General features: G+C 41.0%; 1 protein-coding gene across 11 annotated transcripts in view; it reads right to left on the bottom strand.

The window, feature by feature from the left end:
• The window catches only part of SPATS2L (spermatogenesis associated serine rich 2 like), a 76,543-nt gene that overhangs the window by 6,584 nt on the left and 55,396 nt on the right, over positions 1–14,563 (bottom strand). For all 11 annotated transcript variants that reach the window (XM_083842575.1, XM_083842576.1, XM_083842580.1 and 8 more), the window contains 3 exons: positions 12,838–13,038; positions 12,367–12,502; positions 2,729–2,787 (listed from right to left, as the gene is read on the bottom strand). In XM_083842575.1, coding sequence (XP_083698701.1) covers positions 2,729–2,787; positions 12,367–12,502; positions 12,838–13,038 — 396 coding nt within the window. The remainder of the gene's footprint in view (positions 1–2,728; positions 2,788–12,366; positions 12,503–12,837; positions 13,039–14,563) is intronic.

Genomic DNA, 14,563 nt, shown 5'->3' with positions numbered 1-14,563 from the left:
TTTTACTTTCAAGCACAGAATATACACAGTTGCCATTTCTAGGTCAAAGCACTATTACAAAGGCCACCATTCTTAATGAAAAAATAATTATTCAATACTGCCCGTCTCATATGTTTTTTTTATAAGGAAGTGGTGAATAGCTACACTTAAAAAGAAAAGATTAACTGTGAGTCACAAAATCACAGTCCATTTACATTCAGGATGATGTGATATATTGCAGTTTTGGTAGAAAATTAACTATATGCAAATACTGCTACCTACATAGTGACTTAATGTAAAAGGAACAAATGACTGACTGGCTGGTGGGATCATCACTTAAGGTAGAGAAGAAAGACAGTGTCTAAATGTAAAACAATAAGCAATTATAGTCTTTTGTCTAGAGCTCATGCGAACAATCATGGTAAGGGGATGGCTGCTGCTGTAAAGCTTCATAAGGCCACTGATTTCATTACTGATGTTGAGACTTGGGCTTCTTTGACTTCCTTCCTTTGCCACAGAATTCCAGAGTGGTCCTGATAAGTCTCTTAACCAGCTCATACTTTGTAATGCCTTTTTTTTTTTTTAGGAGAGAATTAATGGTATTTCAGACTTTATTTCTCAACCCACTATATTTAATTGCATGGGAGCTTCTTTTGAAAATACAGCATGGTCCAGCAGGTGCAGGGGAGAGTGGTGTCTGCACAACTGTATGGGAGCAACCACACTGCAATAGAAGAGTGTGTGTTACACAGGGCAGGGTTTACAGAAAGGCAAGGGGTGGCTAGAGTTTCCTCAGACCTGTTGGTTAACCTGTGCCTACATTACCTACTTATCCTAACGACAGGCATTTATCTGTTTCTCTAACTGACCTTTTCAATTCCTTTTTGTGGAACATGGTCTACAAGTCTGAGAAACTTTTATCAGATTAAATGAAGAATTCACTAGCTGTTTTTCTTTCCCCAATAGTTTTATTGCTTATTCTAAGCGACGTTAATATCATTTCTCCCCAAGGTCAGCACCACCTTTGCTGAAGTTACTGCCCAAACCATATGATCTCATTTCCTACTGGCACTTATCTCAGCGTGAGATGCCAGCCAAGTATCCATTTTCATGAAAACTGAAATGATCATTTTGTAAGTTTTCTCAGTATTGACAGTAAGAGGAAGATTACCCACATTAAAATAGTCCTCCAGTGCAGCAAAGAGATGTGAAAATAAATAATAATGTAAATCTTAGTTAGCATGTTATAGTCCTACAACAACTTTCTACCTCAAGTTCTGAAGGCCTACAGGCCTACAACAGCATTGAGAAACAGCAGAAATAACACAGCTAAAAGACAGGTAAGGAGAACATCTAATGTCATACGTGGAGTTTGTACAAAAGTAGGGAAGCTGAACCTGCCATGCACGAATACAGCACTTAGCATGCCTGTAAATAAGAATAAGCTTTACTTTCAAAAAAATGACTGTTGTCCCCAGGCAACATTAATGAAGTGGTCCTATGATACCATCATCCCTGGACTGTGAATTTTCAAAATGTATTTTTGTTTATGCAGTTAGGGCTTGGATTCCTGTTCGCTGACGTCAATGGGTGTTTTTCCATTGGTTTTCCTGGGACTGAGCATGCCCTGTAGCCAATTATGTCAGCCTTTGCAGGTAAAAAGCTACTGACATTTCCATCCGCAGCTCCTCCACAGAACAGCACAGAACTCCAAATCCACGTTTACAGCATGTTGGCATTAGAGAAGTTAGCATACAAAATTCAAAACAAACTAATGCCAATTGTTGCTGCAACAACTCATACTTTTTAGTACCTATGCATATACAACTGCAAGAGACTTAACTGGCAACAGAGGATTTTTTTTTAATCTCTAACTAATATGTTTGTGAACTAAAGGAGAGTTCTAAATGCAGATGAAGCATTCATGAATGTTGCATGCATTTGAACCCCCTCCCCCCCCCCAAGGGTCTTAATCTCACAAATCAATGAAAGATTATATGCATGCATGGCAGTGGTATTTCATCTATGAGGCAAAGAATCATTCTAACAATACTTGGGTTATTCTGTAGTTCTTCACTTATCTCTATTGAAACACATTCCATTGACTACAGGTCCACGAATACCATATCTCTGATGGGGTATACGACAGATACTGTGGTATCCTGATGCATGTGTCAAATTGCCCACCCCCCAACCCACAATACACACACACACACCCTACGCAAGAAACAGAGACGACATGAAAGACTGAAATGAGACAAACTCCCAAAGATTATTAAGAAAACAGATTCCAGTAAACATCTGCATTTTGATTTTTCTTGGTCTAATTCATGACAGCTATGCAAAGCCAGAACAACCTGTTCCTCAGTAACTTCCAGCATTCTAACTCATATATATAAGCAAGCAAACACATCAAATAAGAAATAAAAATGAAGTATTCAACAAACCATAGAAATTAGGTGAAAATGTGATCAAAAGCTCTGATAAGTAAACAGAATGAATAAATAATTTTAATCTAACTTCATGCAAACTTTTGGTTTACCTTAATGTCATAATACTGAAACTTTGATGCATAATCCTTACAGACAGAAACTACAGAGAAACTATACCAGAACACCTAAGAATATGTGTACAATGAAAGATACGGGAACACTGCTAACTGAATTTACGTATTCTGTAAATTTCCTGCCAAACAAAACAATTTTTTCCATGACTATACCAGAAGCTCCCTGACACGCTTTGTACTTACTGGCTTCTTCTTTAACTTTATCAATTTCTGCCATTAATGACACTTCTTTGTCTATGATGCTGAAAAAGGAAAAAAAAAAAAAAGGAAACCGCAATTTAATCCATGCTAGATCTCCACCAAAATCAAAAGCTATAACTAAAGAAAAGCTTTCAGATACTAGTTATGGCAGTTTTGAAATTAGTAATATTTTAAAGAAATGGAAGACTACAAAACAGCTAGGCAAACTCACTATAAAATTAGTTATAATCAGTGTGTGTTAATTTAAACAAACATTTCACTGGTCTGCCCATTTATCTGCAGAAATGTGGAGGTCACTCTGATATGCTTCTCCCGCACTGCCTAGGCACAGCAGTTCTCAAATGACTAAACAGTCTCTTTTCTAATTAAGCCAGCTATACCACTGTTGCTTGGTACCCAAGTTAATACAACTTAGTTTTCAGTGCTGTACTGAGAATAAAACAGAATTAAAGCCATGCGGAAAAAGAGCTCCTTCTCTTCCTATAGAGATATCCTTGCAAAATATGTCAGGGTAAAAGAAAATGGTCTGTGATGTGAATAAGCCTTGAGAGAGGTCAGCTTACTCAACCACCAAAGTCTAGAAAGGATCGGTTCCCCTTTCACAGGACCTTTCTGAAGGTCTCACAAGCTTTTCCTTTCGCAACTCTCTGGTGTGCAATCCCTGACGGCAAACTGATCAAAGTTTTTATCAAAGTGCAAACTGATCAGGCGGATCTACTGAGGGCAGATAGGGGGTCTGGTAAAACGTTCACATCACCAAGCCAGCAACATTATTCAGTGAAATAACAAAACTGCAGAATGCTCTCCAGTGGGCAATGCTCTGGTATGCCGCTCCAGCTTCCCCCTCACAGGATTATTCTTAGTCATATTCATATTTAATAAACACCACCAATGTTAATGGTGCCTTTTGCATGAGTAAACTCAAGCAGCTAGGGAGAAATTGCAAAAAGCCAGTCAAACACCACAAGTAAATCTAGGCATGCACTCGAGAGAACAGTGGAGTTCTCAACAAGCTTTTGAACCCAGTGGAAGACACCAGGACATCAGGACCTAAAAACAGCCACAGGAAATTTGGCTTGCTTTCTGAGACAAACTGCACTGTATCTCCAGAATATAACATACTGAAATCTGACATGAGCATGGCAGGTAGAGCTAGCTCAAGATTTCTCAGCACCCTAAATCACACACAACATTGCTATACCACAGACCCTGCAGCATCTAATCTGAACTTCAAGATGGCACAGTGTGCACTTGTGAACACAGAGGGCTTCTGAGGATCAGTGGGATGAGGGTTGAGGTATGAGCTGATCGCATTCAGGTGGGTGAGAGAATGGGAAGATTGAGAGAAAATTAAGCAGTCTATGGGTTTTTAAGCAGGCTCTAGGTTTCTGAAGAGCTGTGAATGAGGATGAAACTTTCTCTTTGCTCAGGCTATAACCCCAACCCTCAGTTGCTCACAGGTCTCTTCTCAGCAGTCCTGGCTATCAGGGGAGGTCCCAGTCGACTGGCAGCTAGCAAATATGACGCCCATCTACAAGAAGGGCCGGAAGGTAGACCTGGGAAACTATAGGCCTGTTAGTTTGACCTCAGTGCCAGGGAAGCTCATGGAGCAGATTATCTTGAATGTCATCACGTGGCACTTGCAGGGCAAGCACGCGATCAGGCCCAGTCAGCATGGGTTTATGAAAGGCAGGTCCTGCTTGACGAACCTGATCTCCTTCTATGACCAAGTGACGCGCTTGGTGGATGAGGGGAAGGCTGTGGATGTGATCTACCTTGACTTCAGTAAGGCTTTTGACAACGTTTCCCACAGCATTCTCCTCAAGAAACTGGCTGCTCTTGGCTTGGACTGGCGTAGGGTTCGTTGGGTTAGAAGCTGGCTGGGTAGCCGGGCCCAAAGAGTTGTGGTGAATGGAGTCAAATCCAGTTGGAGGCCGGTCACTAGTGGAGTCCCCCAGGGCTCAGTACTAGGGCCAGTCCTCTTTAATATCTTTATCGATGACCTGGATGGGGGGATCGAGTGCACCCTCAGTAAGTTTGCAGACAACACCAAGTTAGGTGCATGTGTCGATCTGCTCAAGGGTAGGAAGGCTCTGCAGGAGGATCTGGATAGGCTGAACCGATGGGCTGAGGCCAACTGTATGAGGTTCAACAAGGCCAAGTGCCAGGTCCTGCACCTGGGGCACAACAACCCCAAGCAGTGCTACAGGCTGGGAGATGAGTGGCTGGAAAGCTGCCTGGCAGAGAAGGACCTGGGAGTATTGGTTGATAGGCAGCTGAATATGAGCCAGCAGTGTGCTCAGGTGGCCAAGAAGGCCAACAGCATCCTGGCTTGCATAAGAAACATCGTGGCCAGCAGGTCTAGGGAAGTGATTGTCCCCCTGTACTCGGCTCTGGTGAGGCCGCACCTCGAGTACTGTGTTCAGTTGTGGGCCCCTCGCTACAAGAAGGACATCGAGGTGCTCGAGAGAGTCCACAGAAGGGCAACGAGGCTGGTGAGGGGTCTGGAGAACAAGTCTTACGAGGGGCGGCTGAGGGAGCTGGGATTGTTCAGCCTGGAGAAGAGGAGGCTCAGGGGTGACCTTATCGAACTCTATAGGTACCTTAAAGGAGGCTGCAGCAAGGTGGGGTTTGGTCTATTCTCCCATGTGCCTGGTGACAGGACGAGGGGGAACGGGCTACAGTTGTGCCAGGGGAGGTTTAGGTTGGATATTAGGAAGAACTTCTTTACCGAAAGGGTTGTTAGGCACTGGAATAGGCTGCCCAGGGAAGTGGTTGAGTCACCGTCCCTGGAGGTCTTTAAAAGACGTTTAGATGTAGCACTTAGTGATATGGTTTAGTGGAGGACTTGTTAGTGTTAGGTGAGAGGTTGGACTAGATGATCTTGGAGGTCTCTTCCAACCTAGATGATTCTGTGATCTTTGCTCCTGGGATCCAAGGATCTGCAGTTCCCTTACGCTGCACCTGAAACAGGCTCAAGTCACTTTCTTGTATCTTGAAAGATGGATAGGTGTGTCAAGATTTCCTGCTATGGCAAACACAAAGGGATATGTAAGGGATGGGTCAGAAGGGGGAGTTAGAGAAAAGGCATTCTTCCAGCGGTGCTGCCAAGGGAGGTGAAGCAGTGCCCTAAAACTCACTTCTCTGCACACACCTCACCCCTTCTCAGTGGGGGAAATGGTACAAGAACATGCAAAAACAAGTTGTGGGGCAGCAGGCTACAACAGCCACCTTTGTCTCCTCAAGCCTTAAATACTTGTATCTAACAAGAAGAGCACCCAGGTTCTTGTCTTTTCACACCTGGCATTTTAACAGTAAAACAGCAATAAGCTGCGCACGTCCCGAGCACACTCCCATTTAGCATGGTGGATCCACCCAGGAGCTGTTCAGATTAATAATTCACATGCAAAGTTGTCTCTTTTTTTCCATTCATGTGAAATAGTTTCCATCAGAAAGATGGTGTTATAGAAAACTTAGAATTAAAGCATTTGTCTAGAACACCCTTAGCAAGAAAGGAAAAATCCTACGGAATTCAGTAGGGAGCAAAGATGAAAACTTACAGAGGAGAGAAGGACTCATGTTGACGACCAAAACAGGGAAAGATTAAGGAGCAGGCAGTATCAGCAACACATGGCAGATACACAGCTGACTCAGCCAGAAATTTACCAGCTAGATCATCTTCAAGTACCATACAGCCTTCTTGAAAACCTTCCCATAAATTAACCAAGCTCATACAGAAGGTTTACAACTGAAGTTCTGCAGAGTCCTACCCTCAGCTTATAACAATCAGCCACACTACCTTTAGTGCAGAGGCCACCATCTTCACACTGGCTCCCAAAAGCCAACAGAGTGACAGAAACAGCCTGGCTGTTGGCAAATGACACAGCAAGGAAAAAAATTGCGGCATATCACACTTTTGTTCCATACATATAACAAGTAAAAATGTAATTTTGCCCTGCCAGATCAATTTGGTGTGACATACATATCAGGGGAAGTAAAACAGCATTTTTTTTTTATACAGTAGAGCAAATCAGTTATGAAACATACTCCTACAATGAAAAAACCATGTTTACTCCAGTTGGACCTCAATATTCACCAGGCATAAGCATTAAGCTTGGACTCCAAAGAGTCAGGTGGTAAGAGTCAGGCTTTTTAATCTGAATAGTGGTAGCTTTCTAAAACTAATCTATTTTCTGTTACTTTTTGTAACTACATGGTATAATAAACTACCTTGGCTTTCACAGCAGGTGACTGAAGTGAGTCTTGCAAGTTCTCACCTGTTTCTACTCTCCACATTTTTTTAAAAATACTATTCAGTACTTCCCCATACCTTCAAAAAGTCTGTACATTTTTGCTTTTGCTATTTCTGTTATTAAAGTGCCTCCCTAGTGTACACTGCAGGTTATATGAACTTTTGGCTGGAAAAAGATATTCAAGCAGCAAGCTCACAATAGCAGAGCTCGTCAGAATTGTATTTTGGCCCAGGTGATTCTATGTCAGTCCTCCCCCTACTCCATCAAGAGATCCTGACTAAACTGCTTGACCACTAACATTTTATTTTGATGCCAAGTAAAAACACTTAGTACTAGAATGAGAATAATATCATAGTGGTTCAATATTTCTCATATTTTCCAATCCTGATGTTCTAGTGTTGTTTGTCTCTGATGTACACTTCAGGAAAGCATTTGGATGTTGCAGTAGTAGAGGCCAGGATTGTGGTGACTAACAGCAACAAAATCTGCATTTTCCTTGTAGCTACAAACTGACATTGAAAAACTAAAGAAAAAAGAAACTGTGCTCAGTACCTTTGTCAGTACCAGACTAGTTAACATAATAAACTTAAGTTTCTTTAACATACAGATCTTCATGGGGATGTCCTTCTCTGAAGACAAGGCATCTGCACTAACTTACACTAGCTGAGGAAATGGACTCTTATCTCTCTCCACATAAGGAATGGAACATACTAATTCTCATCTGGAAGAAAACAGCCACATTTCACAGCTTGGAAATCAAACTACCATGTATCACAGAATAACAGGGGAAGTTAATGTTTCCTTAGAAATGTCAAAAGTCAACCAGGTCTAGGAAGTGCTACATTTCTTCTCATCTCATTTAAGGGTCAATTATTAACAAACCGAGGAGGAATCAATTTGATTCCTTTCTATCCACAAACAGCATCCTCACTTTGTGGTGTCATTGCTCACCACAGGTGAGTATCTGTAGTTTGGAGCACAGGATTAAGCTCTGTTTGATTTTAGTATCCAGGTGATTTTGAGGTGGGCTTCAGGAAGGAGAGAAGTTTGTTGAAGGAACATAGCAAAGTATACACTTAACATAGATGACATGCAAATGAGGCCAGGACAGAGACAGTGCTTGTGCTGTAAAGATATGAAATGAGCCTGGAAAGATAGCAGCTGACTAGAACTCATTTTAACTACGAGATTCTGAAGGCAAGAGCTGAAGTGCCCTACTCTTGGTCAAACGGACAGTGATTGTGCCTGGGCTTACATAGGCTGTTACAATAGTCACAATAGCATACCACAGCAAAAGAGCTGCAAACACCAAATTGCAGTAAGGTGTCAGCACAACAATGATAGGGGTAAGTTATGTTGACAGCTGCTTCATTTCAGTTTCATGCTCAGATCAAATTCTAATTTTGTTCTAAATTTGTTCTGATGTTAGTGGAAACAAATTAATCTCTCTAGTTTAATGCCTCAAGATTCCACTAATATGACCAGTTATTAGTTCTGCTTCAGAAAAAATGCTTCAGATTGCCAGATTTATAGCCTTACTGATAACAATTAGAAGGGTTCACAATGACCAGAATCTTCTTTGCTGTTGCCTCTTCTAGACCTTATGCTAAACCTATTGGTCCTGAAGAGACAGGGAAATAAAAGACCAAGCTGACAATGAGGGAAACGTGCTCATGCCACTCACAAGGGTAGCCACAGATGAATGGCACAGAGTTTACAGTTAAAGGTGTAATTGAAATTAGTCCTTTCAAAATCCTTCTAAGCCCCATAAAAATGTCAATTTTCTCCTCGAGGCATTTACTAAGCACCAGTCTTTTCTTAAACGACTAACAAATTCAAAAACAACAACAACTATATACATAGTTTGACAATTAACGTTGTTTTGGCGACTGAGGAATAAAGAGTCAGCTGTGGCACTGTGAAGGACTGAAGCAGAGATTTTCATCCAGGAGGTAAAAAAAAAAAAAAAAGCTATTTCTTCCTCAGCACCCACTGGGGTTCTGGTTCAGCAGGTGATAAGCTCAAATACTGACATCCCATTATACATTTTGAGCCCTTTTTCTCATGAGGAAGGGAACGTGACATGGAGCAGCAAACACACTGTCATAGGATACTATTAGGGTCTGACAGCTTAGGCTTCAAAAAAAATACAACACTGTTCTCCAGTGACTTTGCTCTGTCTTTGGAACAGACCCCTGTACCTCCCTAAAATTGAGCTGGTTAATGATTTGCCAACAACACAAGCAAGTTGTAGAAAAGTATGAGGCAAGTTAAGTACTGTCCCTGTCTCTACGATATCCAAGCTGAGATTACATGTAAATTCATCAGGAGTTTTACAGGATTTACACAGCAAAACAGATTACATGAATTTTCATTCTGACCACAAATACAATCTGATGGTAAGCAGATAAACAAAAGAGTAAATCAATTTCACTGAAGTTCTTCCCCTCCACAGAGCACCATCTGGCAATATTAAAAAAAAAAGGCTTTTAATTATTTAAATTATTCAAGTTTATTATGTTTTGCTCTGTATCTCTCTTTGCTAACACTGTTCTCTCTAACAGCCAGCTAACGCAGGGGGACTAAGGGTAAAGCCCTTAGAGTTAAGTATCTATTCGCATTTTTCTTGATAGATCTCTTCACAAACAACTAGAAATTTATTACTTGATCATAAAAACTTGTTTAGAGCTGAAAACTGATATGCCTTTTCCTGAAAAAAGGCTTCATAATTTTACTTACAAATGAAGACCTTAGGATTTGGCTAAACTTTAGTAATTGTATGAGTTGCACCATGGCTTGTTACAATCCTGCACACTTTTACATAAATCTGTAGAAGATTTCTTTCTTATCTAAGTCTCATTTCTGATCTACTTAGTGGTATCTGAGAATCTTACTAGTTTTATAGTTAGACTAAACACACACTACTAAGGCAGAAGACCATGGCTCTTCCTGTTGTACAGAGGAGATACTCTTCCTGATACAGATGAGAGATAACTTTCCCAAAAGCACCCTGGAAAGTGGCCACAAAGAGAGCAGAGTCTGGGTCTTTGCTCCTGATATCTGTTAAAAGTTTTGAGATTATCCCCTTTATGTGTTTAATAAACACAATTTCTCCTTAATCTGGCAACACTAAGATCAGAAAGGGCATATTTATTTTTATTTCAAAATAACATACAAAAGCAATGATCTACCTGCATGGCCTCCAAAACCAAAGAAGACTATGAGACAGTGGAATCTACCTTTAGAAAGCTCTGGAATCCACCTTTGCAAGCTTAGTAAAAAATATGAGAATGAAGCAAGTACCTGTAAAAGACAAAGGGGCCAGAAGGGGGAACTATGCATCTCATTGTTTCACAGAATTCGCCCCATTTTCATGAGATGCACCTGCTTCTTCCACTAATACTCAGCTAGGGTAATTCCAACCTGCTGGAGGCAGCGAGAAGAAAGCAAGCACAGGCTCCTCTCCTGGTGCTGCAGCTATGCAGCCAAGTAGCCAGCCTGAGACCAGAGCTGTTTGCTTAGGTCCTCCTGGACCCTCTAGTATAAGGGCAAGGCCTGGCGGCCTAGGCAGAAATGCTGCTCTTTGAAGGTACCTGAAAACTACGCTGGGCCCCAGGAAGCCTTAACTTTTGATAGAACGCTTTTTCTGTGCACTAACAAGGTTATGGACTGGATCGTGTGACTGACAGGCAAACAAATATTAGAACAAACCTCAAGAGTATTTGTAAATCTGCTCTTTAGAGGCATAAGGTCTACAAAAGGTCAGCTGGCAAACAGACATGTAGACAGAAAGCTAATGAGGACTGCCTGGAAATGCAGAGAGAAGCAGCACAAGAACTCTGCTCAGTGTAAAGCAATAGCAGTCCTGGCTTTTCCAGGCATCTGACCATACTCTATCTATCACGTATCTAACAAACGCAGCTCTGCATCTAGTACCACTGAATCTGGACTACAGGAAAGAGAAAACTATTGTCTTTCCAGTTTACCAAGTAGGAATCCCAGTAAGGGGATGCCTATGTTCACTCAGCTCTCCAACTGTGAGCACTGGCAGTATTGCTCATCACCCGGCACTGAGCTACTACAGGTACAAATATGTTCTTTTAAATGAGTCCTTCCTCCATTTAACCACTGCTTTGCTTTGATTTCAAATTAGAGAACAATTGAAAGTCCGCTTTATCTTCCCCAAACATTCAGCACATGCCTCCTAGTTGTTCCCTTGTCCAAGTCCATTACCAGCATTATGTCAGTGTTTTACCCCAAGTATGTTGAAGCTTTCGAGTGCTTTTTGTTCACTGTGTATGCTGGTTTTCATGCTTTTTATAAAGCATTGGACATACCAAAGTGTTTAAGATGCAAAGAGTAGAGGCGGCTAGTCTTTGTTTGTCCAGTTCTGTGCACAGTGTTAATTAAACCTGGCCCCTACTACTACAGGGTACTTTCCATTTGTGGTTGGAAGCAGACTGTATGGGCAAGTAGCAGCTGTTTCTTTTCAGTTCTCCATATGACTGTGTGGACACCCAATACGTGAAAATGATTTGCTGGCAAGAGGTGCTATGAGGAACCGTGGCTCCTTTTGTGCTTTACACATTTCTGTCAGATTTCATGGGGCTCTCTTTTTATCCCTAAGATACTACTCAGATAGTAGTATCCCGAAGATACTCCTCAGCCTCTGTAGAAAAGTGAGAACACAATTATAGCGCATGGATTTCAACCTTGGCAACAAATACCTTAAACACACTAGTGAAAAGGGAGTTCACCTAGCTTTACTGACCTTCCCCTGCATCTTAAACAGTGTTTAGTATTCTCCTTTTCCTTGCCCTACACTACTGTGTGACATGGCTATGCTCAGACAGATTTTGCATCCAAGCAAAATATTGCAATACTGGAGCAGTTTATGTTCTCATTCACACAGAAGTATGCCTGATAGCCATGCCCCACAGCTGGATGTAATGAGCAGAAATACTGGCTCAGGCAGAACTGTTAGTACTGTTTCTCATAACTTTCAGGTGCACACGGTAGTCCAGGAAAGAGTGCCCCTTCAGGTTGCTCTGCCCAGCTCTCTTAGCCTTGGGGAAATCAATGCCATAGCAGGCTCTGCAAGAACAGGGGTTAAGAGGACACTAGGAAAAAAATCCCACTATGTTTTTTTTCTTCCTAAGCACTGCAGTTTTGTTTGCCTTTGTGTATGTAAACATGCACACATGAATGTATTGCTGGCTGGTTGCTGAGGAGTTTCTTAACAGCACCACTTTTTTTTTTTAATGAAACCAACCACTGCAAACAGAGTGTAAAACCACCAATAACAGTGACTTGCATGAGCCCCTTATTCTCAGGTGGTGCTGGTGGATCTCAAGCTGATTTACTTACCAGCTGTGTAATTCTGCAAAAGCAGCTTTGATCTTCTTCACTGAATTATCTACTTCCTCTTTGATCGTCATGCGATATCTAGTTAGAGAAACAGTGCAACGCTGCAAGTCTTTTACTGATTTCTCAATGTTTGGCCCTAAAATAGAAAACAAAAACAGCACAAAGGCAGAAAGGTGTTTTTGACTTTTCTGAATGAGGAAGGATGAATAGTTCAACATGTTTTTTGCCCACATTAAGATGAAGTCCATGAGCCCAGATTTTCCATAGTTCTTTGGTGTTCTTCAATTCTTAAACATGTATGTTCATATTCATTCCCCCCAAATCATGTAACTGTTAAAATAGCCACGACAATTCAAACAATTTTACTCTCACTTTCCAACACATCTCTTCTTCACATTTGCCTTTTTCTTAAAGGCACCAGCTTTCTGATCACCTTAGTACACAGCGACTGAACAAACGGACTTGCTTTACCTCTTTTTTTGACTGAATCATCTGGCTTTGTTTCAGATTGGGTTGTAGCATTGGATGATTTAACTGAGGAAGATTTTGACTTTGGCCTGCCTAGGTTACTCTGGAGTTGAACTGTTGACTGAAGAGGCTCGTGCTGTTCTACTCCATTCATAGTCTTTGGGCTTAATTCTACAGATACTTTCTGCTGTTCATGTTCTTTGTCTGCAATAGAACATTAAGGTACAAGAAAGGGAGTTAACAAGATTCTCCAGCAGGTCTTGACTCCCTGTAGAAAAACATCACACAAAAAGCAGCAACTGAAGATGTTCAAGACAGAGAAAGATGGAATAATGGCAAGAAAGAGGTAGAACTAAATTAAATGTAATAAAACCACATATCCTCCCCTGTAATTTTTAGCACATTAGAAGGAAACACCAGCTTTTCTGCATTCCTCCTTTCTGGTCCCTGAAGTCCCTTCCACACAGCCCAAGATTCTGTATCTTGGAAGGACCTCATCTCACAGACTGTGAGATGGCATTAGCAATGCTTCAGCCTCATGTTCCTCATGGGGAAGAAAGCATAACGGGCTGTCAGCAGAGACCTGGCTGTGATCCTTCTATGCCATGAGCTGTCTGAAAGCAACAGTGAAATGCTGACAGTAACATTAACTTGATAGGGAAGGAATGAAAACAAATATGACTGACAATGACAAAACAAAGGAGATTACAACACCAAAGGGAGCAATGTGAGACAGGTATTCTTTGGACTCACTTCAACATTTCAAATGGCTTTAGCACAGTGTTTGATTTGCTCAAAAACTATGAAGGCACTGCTTCTGGCCTCTGAGGGATCCTGTTCACCCTTCTAGTCTATTTAGTTCTGCGTACATTTCATTATATATATAGGTTGCTTTTATCCTTAAACTAGCTGCAAGACCAGAATTCTAGCATAACTGAAAGCGTTGAAGAAACTCCTTTCTTATCTACACTACACAAATTCCCAGGAATTTATTTTACTTCTGCAAGGTAAACTTCCAAAATATTAAAATTTCACCTCCTTCTCTCAGTTTCCCTTCCATTCTCCCTTTCCACCTCCCTAATCTTTCATTCTCTGTTTACAGAACGGTCAGTTACTAGTTTTCACATATGCCTAAAAGTTTATAAAAAATAAAGTTATGGTAATATGTATTATCTTTGTCAACTGTAAAAACGAGAAAAATTCTGAGGCTCTTCTTGCCCTTTGTATGTATAAATCTGCACTGCATCACATTAAAGAGGAAAAAAAGGAAGACAACCCCAATGCTACAGAAAAAGATCACTGACAACACGGGTATGTGAGTTCTTGCATTCAGGTCTGTTACGCCCTAAAAAAACACTTCACGTGCATGGACAATTCAATCTAGGCATCTTTATTGATGCATTGTCATTTAAAAAAGCACCTCTAAGAAATCTGACGTGGCAGATAGATTGTATATAATTATCACATAATATGGAGGAAGAGAGCAAACAAATGTTTACACGTTGCAGAATAAGTTGTAAGAATACTTATAATGTTACAGAAATTCAGAATTTTTTTTGCTTATGGCATATTCTATCCAAAGTAAGTATGAGTTTTTAACAAGGGTAGGGAGTATCTCTCTGACCTTCCACCCAGTTCTTAGGACAAAATTCTTGGTAAGTAGTTCTGCAATTTGGCTTCTATGTGTTACAGTGTTTATTTAATTGTACAGAGGTTGGCACCCCCAAGG

Source organism: Anser anser, assembly GCF_964211835.1.
Source record: "Anser anser genome assembly, chromosome: 6".
In the NCBI taxonomy this organism is placed as follows: Eukaryota; Metazoa; Chordata; class Aves; order Anseriformes; family Anatidae; genus Anser; species Anser anser.
The sequence above is the reverse complement of the archived record's forward strand: the minus strand, read 5'-3'. Positions and strand labels throughout refer to the sequence as shown.